Source organism: Pogona vitticeps, chromosome 4 (genome assembly GCF_051106095.1).
Source record: "Pogona vitticeps strain Pit_001003342236 chromosome 4, PviZW2.1, whole genome shotgun sequence".
NCBI lineage: Eukaryota > Metazoa > Chordata > Lepidosauria > Squamata > Agamidae > Pogona > Pogona vitticeps.
The window spans coordinates 123,130,417-123,150,456 of NC_135786.1; the positions used below are offsets into that span (position 1 = coordinate 123,130,417).

The 20,040-nt window shown below is 42.9% G+C and overlaps 1 protein-coding gene across 2 annotated transcripts in view; it reads right to left on the minus strand.

Annotated features, from left to right (window-relative positions):
• Positions 1-20,040, minus strand: part of DDR2 (discoidin domain receptor tyrosine kinase 2) — an 83,814-nt gene that overhangs the window by 14,488 nt on the left and 49,286 nt on the right. For both annotated transcript variants that reach the window (XM_020798567.3, XM_072998242.2), the window contains exons 10-11: positions 9,915-10,045; positions 2,386-2,596 (exon numbers count right to left, since the gene is read on the minus strand). In XM_020798567.3, coding sequence (XP_020654226.2) covers positions 2,386-2,596; positions 9,915-10,045 — 342 coding nt within the window. The remainder of the gene's footprint in view (positions 1-2,385; positions 2,597-9,914; positions 10,046-20,040) is intronic.

Below are 20,040 nucleotides of genomic sequence, written 5' to 3' on the forward strand. Positions count from 1 at the left end.
CTTAGCCACCAACCCACCCCCGCTGACACCCCCTTATCTTAATGGCTGCTGCCGAAGTCTCATTCTGGCCCCCCAGCTGTTCCTTCATTCAGGGTAGGGAATGAAGGGTAGGGATTCCTTTAGCTTGCCTTAGCGAATCCAGGCTGCCCTTTGCAAAGATGGCAGCTGCAGCTTCCCTATCCTGAATGAAGCTGCAGACACAATCTTTGAAAAGGGCAGCCAGTCTCCCTTTTTACATGCATGGTTGGGAGGCCAGAAGGAGACCTCAGCAGCAGCCATTACGGTAATGGGGTGTCGGTGGGGGTGGGTTGGGGGCTTATTTATTTATTTATTTAATTGGATTTCTACCCTGCCCATCTAGACCAAAGGTCTAGTCTGGACGGCACTGCCAATATAAAAACAGTTAAACCAATAAACATACACTATAAATCTAAGATGGTAAGCTGTGAAATTTAAGATACAGCAGGAGGGAAAGCCTGCCCAAATAAACAGGTCTTGAGCTTGCTTCTGAAGACGCCCAGAGAGAGAGCCAGGCGGATCTCCATGGGCAAGTTGTCCCAAAAGTGAGGGGCCACTGCCAAGAAGGCCAGATTCCTCATTCTTTCCTTCCGGACCTCCCGCAGCATTAGGCCCCTCAGCTGTCTGGCTTGGCTGGAATGAGTGGCAGAACTGGGTGGGAGAAGGTGCTCTGCCAGATATTGAGGTCCTAAACCCTTTAGGGCTTTATATGTAATCGTAAGAACTTTGAAATCAACGCGGAAACGAATGGGCAACCAATGCAAGGTGGGCAGCATGGGGGGGGGAATATGTTGGTGCCTTTTCACCCCTGTAAGAAGTCTGGCCGCTGCATTTTGTACCATTTGATGTTTCCGCATCAGTCTCAATCAAGCTAAGGTAGGGAGAGGAAGGGGGGATAGGCTGTTGGGGTAGCTAGCTGTGTGTGTGTGTGTGGGTTGCCTATCTGCTGCTAATCAGCTGATTGGCGGCCAGTAGGCAGAATGGTGTTTTTCTTTCTTTTCTTTTCTTTAATAACCCCCCATGAATCGACAAATAACTTTGTTCTTTGTCGCTTCCTGGGGGCAACTTTGTGCTTCATGAGTCCTAAGTTTTGACGGCTCACAAAGCAGGACAACTCGCCAAAATGGTGAGTCGTCCCCATCTCTAGTCATAATATATGCAACAATACAATTTCCTATTGAGTTTTTTTTCCCTTGGAGTTCTAAGTCTTTGGACTTCCATAACCTGCAGATAAAGGTGTTTTTTAATGGGAGAAAAGGAAAACAACAGGTAGGAATTATAAATATAGGAAGATAAAACACATTCATTAATTCAACTCATCATAATTGGTTAGCTCCATGCTGTGCAACTCACACTGGATACCAACAACAGACAGAACCGAGCTGAAGAGCTGCGGAGGAGGAAAGATAATGACACAGCACAGAGAGAAAATACAGAAATCATGGTTTTTCCTCCATAGATTTTAATTGGCGGATGACTGGGTAAGCATTTAGGAAACACATTATCTTTCATGTGTGTCTAATAATTAGCTGTAGCCTTAGTTTAAAGGTTCAGAGGTTTATACTTTATACATTTTTATTCTTAAGAAAGTTGGTGTTTCAAAGATGTATTCTCTAGAAAATAACCTGAAGTATAGAGGTCTGTTCCTGAAGATCGTAAGATCATCCATACTATGGGATTCCCAGGTACTAATGTGATAGTTGAAAAATGATTAAACTTGATAGGAAAAACAACTTATTCATTGAAAATGTGGCACTGGATAAGAGCTTTGTGGAACAAAAACATGGGCTCTAGATCAAATGAAGCCTGAATTATCACTAATAAGTAAAATGACTGCAGTTATCATACTTTGAACATATTATGAGAAGACAGGACTCTCTGTAACAGACAATAACAGAAAGAAAGTAACAGGGAAAGAACAATATCCAGCATGAGAGGGACTGACGCTATATAAGGAGCCACAGCTTTTAGTTTGCAAGATCTGAGCAAATATGCTAATGATAGGACCTTTTGGGAGTCATTAATCCATAGGACTGCCATAAGTCAGAAGCTGCTTGATGGCATATAAATACAGTAAAGCCCTTTTAGACTTCAAAGCTTTTAGTTGCTTAGGGCCTTAGATTCCTGTAGACAGCCTCTTTCCATCTTGAGATGTACGAATATTAAGGAGACAGAGCTTGGGGGAATGTTGTGACCCAGGAGCTCTAGTTATTGCTATAGGACTGCATTTCAATCCGATTCACTCCTTGGGTGCATAAAGCAATAATCAGAGGCTGAAGTTAAGAGAGAAGCTCTTCATGGGGCTGCAAGTGATGCTGCAGGTGATGCTGCTTAGGTAGGAAGGAGGCCAAGTGTGACAGTACTGACCTGCCTCTTCTTCTGCTAGGGCGAACTCCGGCAGCTTGCGGATCAGTCGGGTTGGCTCCTGGTAGTCTGGACCTAGGGGAAAGATGCGGTCATAGGTGCAGTTGGATTCTCTCTCACTAGACGATGTGGAGCGGTTGTGGTTGAACATACTAGACTCACTGGGTAGTGAGAGGCTGACCGTCATTTCATCATCCAACATCCGCCGAGATGCCTAGAAAATACATAGAGGTTTCTTTTTCACGATGAAATGAGCAGACAGAGAGAGTTGACTTTTGAATTGATGCAGAGGTAAAGTAAACTGTACTAACTTTTCTTAACGAATGCACACAAGATTTTATGTTCATCTCACCTGTTTGCATATCATAGTTATGTTAAAACACCAAAAGAGGAGGAAAGGATGGCCCTACCAGTACACATTTCTACCCCAATAAAAATAACTAGTTCTAGATAATGCATTCAGCTATAATATAAATTGACTTGATTCCAAAAATGTGCTTTATGGTAGCGATGGGGAGGGGAAGCTTCCAATATTCTACTGATCAGACCAATTTTGGGAGCCCTAGGTTGCCTGCTCTTTTATTTCTGGAGTGAAGATAATAAATTAAGAATTTGGCGTTGTATTGTTTTCCACTGGGACTTTTGTGCAGAGAACTTGCCACAGCTTTCAATTTATTTTTGTCTTTCCCCTCCATCGTCCTCTAATACTTAGGATACAGGAAAGAATAAACTAAAAGAGTAGTGTATTTATTAAATATCATTTGCAAACTGGCAGTGTAGAGGTTGAAGAAGAAATAGGTACTTACAGAAAAGGGGAACAATATGTTCTGATTCAAGCAATCAAGTCTTACTATGTGGAGGATACAGGAATTAACATACAAAAGGAGTAAGAAACGTATTAAAATAAAAATGAAACTATTTGAAAGCAGTGACTTCCACACACAACAAACTGAAATAATAAAAAAGCTTGAAACAGCACAATATATTAGCTTAGTCCAAGTGGAAACTTCTAGTTCTTTCTAAGAAAGTTTGCTTCTATGATTTTAGTTTGATCATAGACTCATAAAATAATGAAGTTGGAAGGGGCTTATAAGGCCATCAAGTCCAACTCCCTCCTCAATGCAGAAATACAAATCAAAGGATAACAGCCAGGTAGCTGTCTAAATTTAACTTGAATGCCTCCAGTGTTGGAGCACTGGTTCCATTACTGTACTGCTCCAACAGTTAGGAAGTCTTTCCTAATGTTTAATTGAAGTCTGGCTTTCTGTAGCTTGAGCCCATTATTACGTGTCCTGCACTCTGGGATGATTGAGAACAGATCCTACTACTCCTCTGTATATTAACTTTCAAATATTTGAAAAATGCTATCCTATTGCTCCTCAGTCTTCTTTTCTTAAGACTAAACATGTTCATTTCTTTCAGTCTTTCCTCATAGGGCTTGCTTTCCAGACCCTTGAGCATCCTTGTCACCCTTCTCTAAACTTATTCCAATTTGTCAGTATCTTCCTTGAAATGTGGTGTCTAGAACTGGACACAGTACTCAAGATGAAGCCTAACTAATGCTGAATAAAGGGGAACTAGTTCATTACAGAATTTGGAGACTATGCTTCTATTAATGCAGCCTAAAATAGTATTTGCCTTTTTTGTAGCCACATCACACTGTTGGCTCATATTCCGCTTGTAATTTACAACAACTCCAAAATCCTGCTCACTAGTAGCACTGCTGAGCCAGGTTTCCCCCGTCCTGTAACTGTGTGTTTGGTTTCTTTTTCCTAGGTATACTATCTTGCACTTTTTCATTCTGTTGTTTTCAGCACAGTGCAGAAGCCTACCTAGATCATTTTGAATTTTGTTTCTGTCTTCCAGGGTATTTATTGACTATTCCAACCAATTTTGTGTCATCCACAAATTTGGTTAACATTTCCTGCACTCTCTGATCCAGGTCATTAATAAAGATATTGAAGACTGGTACCCCACTTGTTACCTCCTCCCAGTTTGAGAAGATGTCATTAATAATCAACCACAGAGTATGATTCTGTAGCTAATTGTAATAACCACCTGACAGTTGTTCTATCCAGCCAACACCTAGTTAGCTTGCTAATCAGAATATCATGAGGCACTTTGTCAAAGGCTTTCCTGAAGTCAAGATATGTTATGTCTACAGCATTCCCACAATCTATTAGGGATGTTATTTTATCAAAAAATGAGATCAGATTAGTCCGGCATAATTAGTTCTTAATAAATCTGTTTTAGCTTCTAGTTATTACTGCATTGTTTTCTAGATGCTTGCATTGTGACCGCTTTGTAATCTGTTCCAGAATTTTTCCTGGGATTGATGGCCTGTAGTTCCCAGCTCCCTCCATTTTGCCCTTTTTGAAGAAAGAGAAAACACTAGCCATACTCCAAGTCATCTGGCACCTCACCCATTTCTCATGATTTCAAGAAAATAATGGACAGCAGCTCTGAGAGCTCTTCAGCCAATTCCTTCAGTACTCTTGGATGCAGATCATCCAGCCCTGGAGATGTGAACTCATTCAAGGTAATTCTTGACTAGTCTTGTCCGCTCTACCTGCACTTCACATTTGTCTGGAGGGTCATAGTCTGTCCTTTGGGAAAACACTGAGCAAAAATAGGAATTGAGTACTTGTGCCTTTTCTTTGCTGTCTGTTATCATTTTTCCATCTCTACTGAGTAGCTGAGCCACTACTGTATTTCTTTTCTTTGTCTTTTACTACGAATGTGGCTGATGAATGCTTTTTTGGTGCTTTTTATTGTCTCTAGCTAACCTCAGCTCATTCTCAGCTTTTGCCCTCCTAAAGCCATCCCTGTAGTTCTTTGCTACTTGTCTGTACTCCTCTTTTGTGGCCAGGCCTCCTTTCCACTTCATATATGTATCTTTTTGTTTTGTTTTCAGGTCCTCTGTGAGCTTTTTGTGAAGCCACACTGGCCTCTCTCTCTCTCTCTCTCTTTTTTTTGTTTCCCACTTTCTTTTCTTGTTGGAATTGTTTTTCATTGTGCATTTAGAAGTTCTTTTTTAAAAAAAGAAATTCCTACCTTTTCTTATTAGGATCTCCTGCCAAGGGAATTGCCTTGAGATTATTAAAATTGACTTAAAAAAAAAAATCCAGCATATATGTGTGGCTGCACTCTGCTTTGGTTTTAGTTACAAGATGGGGATACCTGGCTCAGTAACACTACAAGCAAGAAGGATCTTGGAATTGTCATAAATAACAAGCTGAATATGAGCCAACTGTGTGATGTGGTTGCCAAATCTCACGAGATGCTAGTTCCCCTATATTCGGCACTGGGTAGGCCTCACCTTGAGGAATGTGCCCAGTTCTGGACCCCAAACTTCAAGGAGGATGTTGACAAACTGGAACAAGTTTAGAGAAGCGTAACAAGGATGATCAAGGGTCTAGAAACCAAGCCCTATAAGGAAAGACTGGAAGATCTGAGCACGTTTAGCCTTAAGAAAAGATGATTGAGGAGAGATATAATAGCACTTTTTAAATACTTGAAAGGCTGACATGCAGAGGAGGGGTAGGATCTATTGATCATTCCTGAGTGCAGGACATGCAATAATGGGCTCAAGTTACAGGAAGCCAGATTTCAGTTGAACATCAGGAAAAATGTCCTGTTTGAGCAGTACGACAGTGGAACCAGTTACTTCGAGAGGTGGTGAGTACTCCAACACTGGAGGCATTCAAGAGAAACTGACAACCACCTGGCAGATACCCTTTGATTTGTATTCCTGCATTGAGCAGGGGGTTGGACTTGATGGCCTAATAGGCCCCTTCCAACTTTAGTATTCTATGATTCTATGATTCCTTTGAAATCAAGCATTTAGTAGAACATGGTAAGTTTTACCCAGAGTTCCCCTTACTGCTACTTCCTCCACCAAGTTATCTCTACTGGTTAGAATCAAGTCAAGGATACCTAGTCCTTTAGTTTCTTTCTCCACTTTTTGTTGGAGAAAATTATCAGCCACACAAGTCAGGAATTTGATGGAAGGGCCATTCCTGGCAGAATTTGCTTCCCAGTAGTGACAGATTTTACTTTCTTGGGCTGCATGATCACTGCAGTCCGAACAGTCAAAGCTATGGTTTTTCCTGTAGTGATGTACGGAAGTGAGAGCTGGACCATAAAGAAAGCTGACCGCTGAAGAATTGATGCTTTTGAATTGTGGTGCTGGAGGAGACCCTTGAGAGTCCCCTGGACTGCAAGGAGAACAAACCGATCAATTCTAAAGGAAATCAACCCTGAGTGCTCACTGGAAGGACAGATCCTGAAGCTGAGGCTCCAATATTTTGGCCATCTCATGAGAAGAGAGGACTTGCTGGAAAAGACCCTGATGTTAGGAAAGTGTGAAGACAGGAGGAGAAGGGGACGACCGAGGATGAGATGGTTGGAAGCGATCAACATGAATTTGGCCTAGCTCCCGGAGGCAGTGGAAGACAGGAGGGCCTGGTGTGCTCCGGTCCATGGGGTCACGAAGAGTCGGACACGACTAAACGACTAAACAACAACATAACTATTACATCATGGTTTTTCAAAATGCTTGCAATTTCCCCCAAAAAAGTTTCATCTGCATCCTCTCCTTTATTGGGCAGCCAGTAGTAGACTCCAGCTACCATGTTCCTTTTGTTATTTGTTCCAACAGCATTGATTCAGAGGCTCTCAATGGGACAGCCAATCTTCTCCTGTATTTCTATGCAAGAATGTATATTTTTGACATATACTGCAAATCCACCTCCCTTTCTATTTTTTTCTGTTCTTTTTGAATAATTTATATCCTTCAATTGCTCTATTCCAGTCATGGGAGTTGTCCCACCAAGTTCAGTTATTCCAATCAAGATTTCCAGTTCTTCTTGTTTTTTTCTCATGCTCCTGGCATTCGTATATAGAAACCGGACATTGTGCAATTTGTGGCCTGCTTTTTTTTTTACATTTTTATGAATATGATTATTAATTTTAAAGTTATTATTGTCCCCCATTAGAACTGTTCCTCTTATTGTACATAAGGGTTCATCTATCTTTATCTCTGTGCTTGTGTCTCCCTCCCCCTTCCAATTCAATTTAAAGCCCCCCTTTTGAGGTTCTTCATGCTACAACCAAACACATTCTTCCCAGTTCTTGTGAGGTGCAAGTAATTTCTTGCTGGCAGTCCATCTTCCAGGAAGCTTAGCCCATGGTCCCAAAACCCAAATCCCTCATGTCTACACCACCATCATAGCTAGTCATTCACCCAGAACATCCCCCTTTCCCTTTCTATTCCTCTTCCAAGTTCTGGTAGGATGGATGAGAAAACTATATGGGCCCCCAAACACTTAAGTTTCTTTCCCTGAGCTTCAAAGTCTAATTTGATCTCTTAAAAGTTGTTCCTGGCTGTTAGAAGCTATTGAGACAGGTGGAAAAATGCCTGAGTCATGGAAAGAAGCCCACATATCTCTAATACATAAAATAGGAATGGAAAGGAATCAAATTAAGAATTACAGACCAATTTCCCTGCTAAATGTGGATTATAAGATCTTTGCCTCAATTTTAGCTAATAGGCTGAAAAAGGTCCTAACCTTGATGATACATAAAGACCAGATTGATTTTCTACCTAAACAGAAATTGGCTGCAAATATAAGAACAGTAATAAATCTACTGGAGTATTATGAAGCCCATCCAGAAAAGCAAATGATGCTAATCTTTTTGGATACAGAGAAAGCCTTTGATAATGTGAACTGGGACTTTATGCTGAACCAATTAAAGATGATGGGCATTCAAGAAAGCTTCTTTCAGGCAGTAGAGTCAATCTATTTGCAACAAAAAGCAAGAGTCAAGGTCAGTGGCTAAATCTCAGAGGAGATCCAAATTGAACAAGGCACAAGACAAGGGTGCCTCTTATCACCTTTACTTTTTATCTTAACATCAGAAATACTAAACAGACAAATAAGGCAAAATCCCAGAATTAGGGGGTTGAAAATAAAGGGAGAGGAATACAAACTACAAGCTTATGCTGACGATCTGGTACTGTTGCTAGAAAACCTGGAGGAATCTATTAGAGAACTAATACCCACAATTGAAAACTCTGGTGCAGTATCAGGCCTTAAAGTAAATAATAAGAATAAAAAAGAAGTTTCTGATGAAAAATTTGACACAAGAAAATCCCAATATGGGTAGCGTCTTTGGAAGCTTTCACAAATCTTTCTCTGTTCTTGAAAGAATTGAGATATATGTATAAAGAGTGTTTAACCAAGGATCAACAACTAAAAATATTCAGGAGTTGAAGGAAATGGGTCTTCCAAAGGACTGGTGGCCGATGTTGAAATTACAATCAAGGTTTAAAAAAGATAAAATAATGGGATTTTATGAAGGGAAGGTACAGGTGGATGACTTATGGAGTGATAAGATTATACAAAAATGTATACTTTTTGTTAGAATATGATTTAGAAGATGAAAGGGTGAAAGCAGTAATGATTAAATGGGCACAAAATTTTGATTATAATATAGACACAGATGATTGGATTCGAATGTGGAATGATAACTATAAACAGATTAGGCCAGTAAATCTGAGAGAAAATGTTTTAAAGATGTTTTATAGATGGCATCTCACACCTGTAAAATTGGCAAAAATGGTGTCGGGGGCTAGCAACTCATGTTGGAAGTGTGTTAAACAACCTAGGACTTTTTCATATATGGTGTCCATGCAATAAAGTAAAAAGATTTTGGAGACAGAAAAGCAATCAAGCATGCAAGACCCATTGGAAATGCACAGAAAACAAATGGAGCAGGTCAGAAATGCAAAGAAAACAAAGGAAAAAGCAAGAGAAGCATGCAGGACCCATCGGAAATGGGGAAAACCTCCACAAAAAGCAACCAACGCCCCCAAGACCCATCAGAAATGGGGGGAAGCCAAAAAAAAAAAACCCCTAAGACCCATTGGAAATGGAAAAAAACACTCCAAAAAGCAACAAACCCCCCAAGACCCATAAGAAATGGGGAAAAACCCAAAAAACAAATAAACCCCTAAGACCCATTACAGCACAGAAGTATAACCCCCCAGCTCAAAACCACACTGCAAAAACACCCAGAACAGTTTTTTAAAAAGCAGAAAACAGCACCTTACCTTACCAGACAGCCCAAATCCTCCCTGCAAACACACACACTCTCTCAGAAGCAGAAGGAGGTAGTCCCAAGCCTCCTCCATCACACACTCTCTAATTCAGAGGTCATCAACCCCCGATCCGCAGCCTGGTGCCAGTCCCCAGCCTAAGCCCGACTGGGCCGTGAAGACAGACCTCCTGTCCCACCCCCCACATGCACCCACCCCAGCAAAAGCTGTTTGCGACTGCACATGCGATCGTGCACATGTGCGAACAATGCTGTGGTGCTTGTGCAGATGCGCACTCTCTTGTGCACATGTGCAAACGGTGGCACTGCAATTCACACATGCCACCCATTTCAACTCTCACCTCCAGCCTGCTTACCCACAATTTGTCCAGGTCATTTGTAATGTAACGCCTGGCACCTGGCTGCTACCTTACCTTTTCTAACATCTTCTGCCAAAATTGTCTCCAAAGAATGATGACAATAATGGCCACCAGGATAAAGATAATGGCCACAAGGCAGCCGATCAAGATGCGAGTGTTGCTGTCATCGACTTTGAGGGTGGGATCTGTTAGAAGACAAACATATCCTGTGAGCTGTAGGTGAATATCTGAGAACAAAGAGTTGCAGATTACAGATGGTCTCTTGGCATGGGCTGCATTCCTCCCTCCCTTCCCTCTCTGAATCATTCTTTGGATCTTTCCGGATGGCCTATTTATTCCTTTCTGAAACTCAACTTTGGCCACGGTCACACCAGAGTAATGTTGCCCTGTTCTAATGAAACTTTTCATACCTTTGTTGTACTGAATTGCGGTGACGTGATATATGTACCTGGATGAACATCCCAATGTTTTCTGGTGCAGTGTAACCCATTACAGTGGTGCCCCGTATAGCGAGGGTTAATCCGTTCCGGATTAACCCTCGCTATACGGAATCATCGCTAAACGGGTAGGGGAAAGGTATTGGAACGCATTAAACTTCGTTTAATGCATTCCAATACCTTCGTTACTTACCCGTTCAGCGAGGATTCCAGGTGCCGGCAGCCATTTTCGTGCCTTCGCTAAGCGAGGGCAGGGCGCGAAAACGGCTTCCGGCAGCCATTTCCGGGCTTCCGGCGGCCATTTTGGAACTGCCGATCAGCTGTTCGGCGGCTCCAAAATGGCCGCCGCAATACCCGATCTTCGCAATGCGGGTTTTCCCCATTGCGAAGATCGGGTATGTTTCCGTATAGCGATCCTGAAAAAGGGATCGCTATACGGAAACATCGCTATACGGTGCACTCGTTAAGCGAGGCACCACTGTACTTTATTATTATTATTATTATTATTATTATTATTATTATTATTATTATTATTATTATTATTATTATTATTATTATTATTATTATTGCTACTGCTACTACTACTACTACTACTACTACTACTACTACTACTACTACTACTACTACTTCGACCACTCTAGGCGGCATACGTTGTCATGTTAGGTAGAGGTTCTTGTTCAGTAAAATTTCCTCAGTTGCACTATTACCTCTGGAAAACCTGCACTGCACTCAGTGGACCCGGCACTCCTATCCATGGCCATTTCACTTGCCAGACAGTAAGTGCAGTACAGTGGTGCTCCACATGACGACAACAATTTGTTCCGTGAAAATTGCTGTTTAGCGAAATCATTGTTGTGCGAAAACCATTTAGCTATTGGAATGCATTGAAACCCGTTTAATCCGTTCCAGTGGGGAAAAATCGTCGTTTTGCGAAGATCACCTATAGGGCAGCCATTTTGCAAAGCTCTGATCAGTTGTAAAAATGGCTGTCCTGCGAAGCATTAGTCCCGAAAACATAGGGAGGCCATTTTGCGAAGCCGCCGATCAGCTATAAAAATAGTCATCTTGTGAAAAAAACGGTCCGCAAAGCACGGACCAAATCATCGTCAAGCGAAAATCTGTTTTGCGAATCGCGATCGCGATCGCAAAACCTCGTCATGTGGATTTGTCGTTTTGCGAGGTCATTGTCTAGCGAGGTACCACTGTAATGCGATTGTCCTTTAAAGTAAATTTACCTACATATCAATATTCCAGCAGTGAACTTTTTTTAAAAAAATTTGAGCAGGGCAGCTGGGCAGAAATAATGACAGCCACCTTTCCTGGTGACTTGGCTTTAGAAAAGAATCAAAAGGGTCATGCACACATCATACCAATAACAAATACATTGAAATGCCCTCAGAACAAATGAATGCAAGCCTTCTGGCAAGGAAGAAATGAACCGGTTAAACCGTTTGCCTGGTAAATGAACCTATAATGGCTGTGCGTTGTGTGACTAAAATGTATGCAGCAATCTAACTAGGGCAGGGGTCAGAGAACGTTTTTACCTTTTACGCACCAAAAATGTATATACACCAACATTACCCCCTTGATTTCAAAGGAAGGAAATCATACATTATTTTAATTCAAAATCTTATTGAATCTACAGGCTGTGTACCAAACTAGCAGGCTGTGTACCAACAAAGGTCCGCATAATCCAAGCTATGGTTTTTTCAGTAGTGATGTAAGGAAGTGAGAGCTGGACCATAAAGAAGCCTGACCGCCAAAGAATTGATGCTTTTGAATTGTAGTGTTGGACGAGGTTCTTGAGAGTCCCCTGGACTGCAAAGAGAACAAACCTATCCATTTTGAAGGAAATCAACCCTGAGTGCTCACTGGAAGGACAGATCCTGAAGCTGAGGCTCCAATACTTTGGCCATCTGATGAGAATAAAAGACTCCATGGAAAAGACCCTGATGCTCGGAAAGTGTGAAGGCAAGAGGAGGACGACAGAGGATGAGATGGTTGGACAGTGTCATCGAAGCTACCAACATTAATTTGACCCGACTCCGGGAGGCAGTGGAAGACTGGAGGGCCTGGTGTGTTCTGGTCCATGGGGTCACAAAGAGTCGGACACGACTTAATGACTAAAGAACAACATTTATAAAGCTTATTAAGTACATTGAAATCCTGGACTTGTTTCCTCCAAAATAACCACCCTCAGAAAAGCAGTTATATATAGGAGTGCAGACTTGTAATACACTTTTTATACACTACATAAAGTGTATACACACATTTCACTTATTTGAAATGTAATGTTGGAAAAGAGTTTTACAGGTAGCATGACTTGTCAGAGACATAAGTAAAGCAAATTAAGTGTGGACTCTCACCAGAAGCTAAATAAAGAGCCTCGTGGCGCAGTGGTTAAAACGCTGTACTGCAGCTAAAACTGTGCTCACGACCTGGGGTTCAAATCCCAGGTAGCCGGCTCAAGGTTGACTCAGCCTTCCATCCTTCCGAGGTCGGTAAAATGAGTACCCAGCTTGCTGGGGGGGCAATGTGTAGCCTTTATAATTAAAATTGTAAACCGCCCGGAGAGTGCTTGTAGCGCTAGGGGGCGGTATATAAGTCCAATAAATAAATAAATAAATAAATAAATAATAAATAAATAACCAAATAATGGGTATTGTAATTCAGTGGCATCATGAGAAGGCAAGCTCACTGGAAAAGGCAGCAATGCAGGAAAAAGTGCAATGCAGTAAGAAAAGAGGAAGAATGCACGTGAGGTGGATTGACTCAATAAAGGAAGCCACAGTCTTTGTTTGTAAGACCTTTTGTTTGATGTTGCAATCAAAGCAGGACCAGGAGCATCTCTCTCTCTCTCTCTCTTTCTCTTTCTCTCTCACACACACTCTCTCTCAATCATACACACACACACACACACACACACACACAGTCTAAATTTTCAACAATCAGTTGCTTCAGTTCAGTATGTCCAATTCCTCTCATTACATTTAAACAAGCTTGATGAAACCACCCAATCCTTCTCTCGCACCTTCCTTCCCACCTTAATTGGAACCTTCTCTCCTTGCAGTCACATCCTTTTTTCATGGTTTTATGAAAGTCAGTCTCTCTCTCACATACACCCACCTACCCTCCGTCCCTCCCTAAATTTTCTACAATCTTGCCTTTAAACAAGCTTGATGAATCCACTTGTCCCTCTTTCCCACCTCCCTTCATTCATAAGCCAGATTGACTGCCCCGGGCTGTTCTACAGCCGTAAACAATAAAGCAGCCTTATCTCTGATCTCTAAAAGAACTGATTTACAAGTACTGCAACCAAGGAAGGTAGCAGGGATAGGTGGCTTACAGTTTAAGATTCGGCTGCAGGAGGTGGGGGGGTAGCACTCTGTTCATTACCCCCAGGATTTTCATTTTTACTCCATTTGGGGTAATTTACCCCGTGGTGGCACAGAGGGTTAAACCGCAGAAGCCTCTGTGCTGCAAGATCAGAAGACCTGCAGATCGTAAGATCGAATCCATGTGACGGAGTGAGCCCCCGTCACTTGTCCCAGCTCCTGCCAACCTAGCAGTTCGAAAGCATGCAAAATGCGAGCAGATAAATAGATACCACCACTGAGGGAAGGTAACGGTGTTCCATGTTTAGTCATGTTGGCCATATGACCACAGAAGATTGTCTTCAGACAAACTCTAGCTCTATGGGTTGGAAACAGAGATGAGCACCGCCCCCTAGAGGCGGACACAACTGGACAAATTGTCAAGGGGAACCTTTACCTTTACCTTTTTACCCCTGTTCCCTGATCACTGAACTAGGGTATAAGTAGGGAACATTTGCCTTTTGAGATCATCCCAATGTTTTGTGGATTACTGCATTATCCCAGTACACAAATGACAACGTTTAACCAGAGGAAAGGGGCAGTTCCCCCCCACACATAATCACATCTATTGTTGCTTATGTTGTTTGAACTCTTGAAAGTACAGTGGTGCCTCGCATAACGAACGCACCATTTAACGACGAATTCACATAGCGATCCATTTTTGGGATCGCTAATGCGATCGCATACTGATGCTTTCTATGGCCGAAAATCACTTTGCGACGATCGGTAAGCGTCTCGCTTACCGATTTTCGCATAGCGATTTTTTTAAACAGCTGATCGGCGGTTCCAAAATGGCCAGCGGACACCCAAAATGGCCACACGCAGCATTTTCACGCCTTGCCCTCACTTACCGAGGGCGCGAAAATGGCGGCCGGATGGGGAAACATCGCAGAACGGTGAATTTTGGGCCCCATTAGTTTTTTCCATTCCGTATAGTGATGTTTCCCCATAGCGACGGTTAATCCGGAACGGATTAACCTCGCTATGCGGGGCACCACTGTAACTGAATAAATATTATACCACCTACAGTATTTGATAACTACCTATGGAATAGGCTACTTAACCATCTAAGAAAAAAAGCATTTTCCCTGCTGGTACAAACACTTGTCAGGTCCTCTATTGGACAGCACCAGTGATATTACTGCTTCTGTGGCAAGCCATACAGTGGCACCATTCTGCCTTTCCATCTGTTGCAAGTACAGTTAACTAGTACTAATACTGTACAGTATTAACTTGGCAAAAGAGGAAGTGTGGAAAGGCAAAACATTGTAGCACCTAATTTTATCTCAGTGTGAACTTTCACAGATCAAAATCCACTTCTTCAGATACAGGAGTACAGGTTAAGATACCAATAAGAGACAATGTGACAATGCTTCATTACTATAGGAATGGGACTATCAAGCTGTTAATTTATATAGGCGGGGTATAAATTAATTTAATTAATTAATTAATTAATTAATTAATTAAGCAGATCCTAGCCAGAGTGATAAGCTTTCATAAGAATGCTAAGAGTTGTGTCTGGGACCGAGATCAGAGTCTGTCAAGGAAGGTAGATATTTTGTACTTGTAAAATAATATACAAAGCTGGGCTAGTAATAAATAGGTAACAGAAGCTTTCCTCTCTATTTAAGTCACTACAGGTGCACTAGAATTTGTTTATGTAGTCTCCCTCTTGTGTCACCCTCTTGTGTTCCCCTCTTGTATCTCTCCTTGTAGTTGATTTTTCTACAATAACCACATTGAAATCCATAGCAAAGCAGTGCCCTTCTATTTCTATATAGGTATAGGATAAACAGGATGATCCCTTCACTCAAGAATGAATCTGACATCAAGAATGCCAACACAGAGAAATGAGCTTCAGAACACTTCATGCTCCCAGAATACTTTGCTATGGATCTCAAAAGTGTCTATGAAAGGTATTTCAGTGTAGGATCATGTTACAAACTATTTGTCACTAGGATGTTTGGGTGCTTTTGTTTGTTTGTTTTATATTTCTATTGTTAGTAGCTCTGAGAGCCTTCAAGCTGAAGAGTGTGGTTGAAAGGCAGAGTCTATGCCCATAACATTAGAAAAAGAGAGACGGCCAGAAAGAACAAAATAGCATGATTCTCCTCCCCGAAGGAGCATGTTACGTGTCGGCAAAACATTGTGCGGTTTCCTTTCCATCCATATAGTAAATAATTGTGCCCCAGACCCAATAATACATTTGGGCCATGCTTTGTGGATTATCCAGATAAGCAAGCTGAGGCTTTGCACTGAATACATATTGAGGTCATGATGGTGGGATCCACATTTGTTTTCTCATCTCTGTCCTATTCACCTATAAAATGTATTTGTAATATTCAAAAGCCCTGTGTGAATGATGGGAATGGAATCCTTTGTACTTCCTCAAACCACTTCATTTCCGATGGGACCAAGATGAGAGAAAAAAAGCATTTGGCCAATCATGTAAGACTCCTCATTTCCATGTTCCCTTTTTGTTGCAGAGCTATAGAAATTAATGAATGGAGCAGCAGACTTGAGAATTTAAAAAACATGACTATCCATCCCCATTGCATTTAGTTTGGCCCTTGCATTTTACTCTCTGAAAAACTAGTTGTCGCCCTTACCTCTAAGTAAGGGTCCACCTTTAAACTGAGGCTAGAAGCTTTTCACTAGACATCTAGTTTTTAAAGAGGAAAGGAGTCTCCTTACAGAGGTGTAGACAATTAATACAAGAGGCATGAGAAAGAAATCAAGAGAAATAAAAAGCTGATTTAGGAAATGAAAGTTGACTATGCAGAAGGAGAATGGCCTTTAAAAATCCCAAGATAATAAAACATAAAAGTAAAGAAAAGCAAAGTATTTATCATTTCTGAAGATATGGAATATCATTTAGTGATATTAAAGCAAAGCCTGCTGCTTATATACCGCCCCATAGCGCTTCAAGCACCGTCTGAGCAGTTTACAAGTTAATTATGCAGGCTACACATTGCCCCCCCCCAGCAAGTTGGGTACTCATTTTACCAACCTCGGAGGGATAAAAGGATGAGTCAACCTTGAGCCGGCTAATTTGGGATTGAACCCCAGGTCGTGAGCACAGTTTTGGCTGCAGTACAGCAGTTTAACCACTGTGCCACGAGGCTTCTGTATCAGCCTCTTGCCTACATTAGTCTGTAGACCAAGCCTACCCACACTAATAGCCTTCAGATGTGCTGGTTGGTAATTCTCATGATATCCAGCTAGCATGGCATTTGAACATATTGGCTAGAGATCATGCTAGTTACAGTCTGATAGAATGGTTCCCAACCTTGGGTAGCCCAGGTGTTCTCTCTGCAGTTCCCAGAAGCCTTCACCACCAGCTGTACTGGCTGGAGTTTCTGAGAAGTGCAGTTTGGTCCCCCACTGCACATAAGAGCTTTTCACTTTCTCTTAAATCTTTCCCTTCTTTCATTTTTTTCATATAGTTGTAAACTGGTTTGGCTCAGATGCCACTCTTCTATCAATTTTCTGGATCAGTCACCAGCACCAGCTGTCCAATTCATGTACATAGAATTACTATATGTTTTAATTTGCTTATTTAGGCTACTACTTCTGCTAGAATGTGGAACACAGGAAAACAAGCCAAAAGATAAATCAAAGCCAGATTTTGCATTTGCTTAACACATGTTGGGAAGTCTGGGAGAAGGCAGCTGTTATGAGTATGGGCTGTAATCAGAACAAGAACGTCTAACCTTGTGCCCTTGCTTGGGATAATGGGACAAGATTGTATTTATTTAGAGAACACAGCAGCATCCTCAGTTGGATCCTTCCACCAGTGCTCAGGTTCTTGCAAAATGGATATCATATGAATTATCCAAGATTTATTTATCTAATCCATATGCACTGTTACTAGAAGTCAACGAATGGGCCTTTCCTCAAAGTGCTGGCCTGTGGAATTTATTTATTTATTATTTTATTTATTTATTTGATTTATACCCCGCCTATCTGGACTACTCGTCCACTCTAGGCGGCTTCCAATGTAAGATAAAACAATAAAACACAAGAATACGCATAATCTTTCAATGACAATTACAGTAAAAAGAAGAAAAATAAGAAGAGAAAAATAGAAAAGAAATCAGGTATTAACTGGAGGGAAGGCCTGGATGTACAACCATGTTTTCAATTGGGTTTTAAAGACGCCCAGCATAGGGGCTGCGCAAATCACCGGAGGGAGATTGTTCCAGAGGCGGGGAGCCACCGCCGACAAGGCCCGGTTTCGTGTCTTTTCCTTCCGGGCCTCTCTCGGTGTCAGGCTCCTCAGCCTCACCTCCTGACTAGCACAGGTCATCCGGGTAGACCTAGATGGGAGTAGATGTACCGCCAAAAATCGAGGTCCTAAACCATTTAGGGCCTTGTAAGTAAGCATTAAGACTTTGAAGTTGATGTGGAAACGAATGGGCAGCCAATGCAGTGCGGCCAGAGTTGGGGAAATATGTTGGAACTTTCTCACTCCAGTAAGGAGTCTGGCCGCCGCATTCTGCACCACCTGAAGTTTCCTCGTCAGCCTCAAAGGTAGCCCCATGTAGAGTGCGTTACAGTGATCTAATCTTGAGATTATGAGCGCATGCACCAAGGTAGTGAGTGCCCCCGTATCGAGGTAGGGCCACAGCCGGGCAATCCGCCAAGGGTGGAAAAAGGCGGTGCGGACTACCGACGCCACCTGCGTTTCCATGGTGAGCGTCGGGTCCAAATGTATGCCCAAGCTGCGGACCCCACTCTTTGCGGCCAGGGTCACCCCCCCAAACATGAGAGAGTCACCCAGACCACTAGCCACGGGGCCACCCACCCTCAGAACGTCTGTCTTGTCCAGGTTCAACCTCAGCCCATTCTCCTGCATGCATTGCAGTACGGCCCCCAGGCAGTGCTGAAGGGACAGGACGGCATCACCTGCAGTTGGTGAAAAGGAGATGTAGAGCTGGGTGTCATCAGCATATTGATGACAAGATGCCCCACACCCCTGCTGACCCCTCCCAGTGGCCTCATATAGATGTTAAACAGCATTGGGGAGATGATCGACCCCTGTGGAACCCCACAATTGAGACTCCACGGGGCCGAGACACTCTCCCCAAGCTGCACTCTCTGGGGACAGTCCCTCAAGAAAGAACGGAGCCAGGCAAGTGCCGAGCCACTGATTCCCAACTCGGAGAGCCTCCCCAGAAGGATACTGTGGTCGACGGTATCAAAGGCTGCAGAAATGTCGAGGAGGACCAAAAGAGACATTTTACCCCTGTCGATCTCCCTCAACAAGTCGACCAATGCCATCTCTGTACCGTGGCGTGGCCTGAAGCCTGACTGAAACGGGTCCAGGGCATCTGTTTCATCCAAGTGGGCCTGAAGCTGATCAGCCACCACCCTCTCGACCACTTTGCTCATGAAAGAACATTGGCGACGGGCCTATAATTGGCAATTTCGTCCGCCGCTATATTAAGTTTCTTTCTTATGGGCCTAATGAGTGTCTCCTTATCTGCCCTCAAGAAAAGACCCATTTATTATTGCTGTGGCCCATTCTGTTGTTATTGGCCTGGCTGCTTTGATTAGCAAGGTCGGGCAAGGGTCAAGAGAAGAGGTGGTGGCCCGGCAGCGATCAAGCACCTTGTCCACAGTGTCAGGCGTCACAGGCTAAAAAGAGTTGAAGGTTACCGAGCAAGGCGGAGCGCTGGACATCTCAGCTTCACTCACTGTATTCAAAAAAGGAGAGAGCTCCCGATCGATGGCCTCCACTTTAGATTTTAAAAAGGCTGCAAACTGGTCAGGTGAAAAACTAGGGGGAGGCCCATCACCTGAACCAGTTCCGGACAGGTCGCACACTATAAGGAACAACTCCGCCTTCTGATTTGACACTTCGCTTATCCGGTTAGCGAAGAATGATCGACATGCAGCCTTTACCTTAGTCAGGTAAAGGTTAGTTGCGACCCTAACAGCTATCCAATTATGATCCGTCAGGTTCTTCCTCCACCTACGCTCTAGCCTTCTCCTGTATCGCTTCATCACTCGAAGCGTTTAGGCGCGATCATGTCTATAGCCCTAGTGGCAGAGATGGACCAACTGTCAACCAGAGCCTCGACAGGAGCGCCAGCCAGGTCAGCCGTAACACCTCTCATGGCCTCCTGGAATCCAACAGGATCCAGAAGCCTTCGAGGGCAGACCATAGAAATAGGTCCCTGCTCCCTGCGAAGGGGGAGTGCCACTGAGAGGTTACACTTTATCAGGTGGTGATCTGACCATGACAAGGGGACCAACATGAAGTTGGTCACCATCAGATCACTTTCTCTCCAATTAGTGGAAAAAACCAGGTCCAACGTATGGCCACCCATGTGGGTGGGGCCTATGACATGTTGGGACATGTTC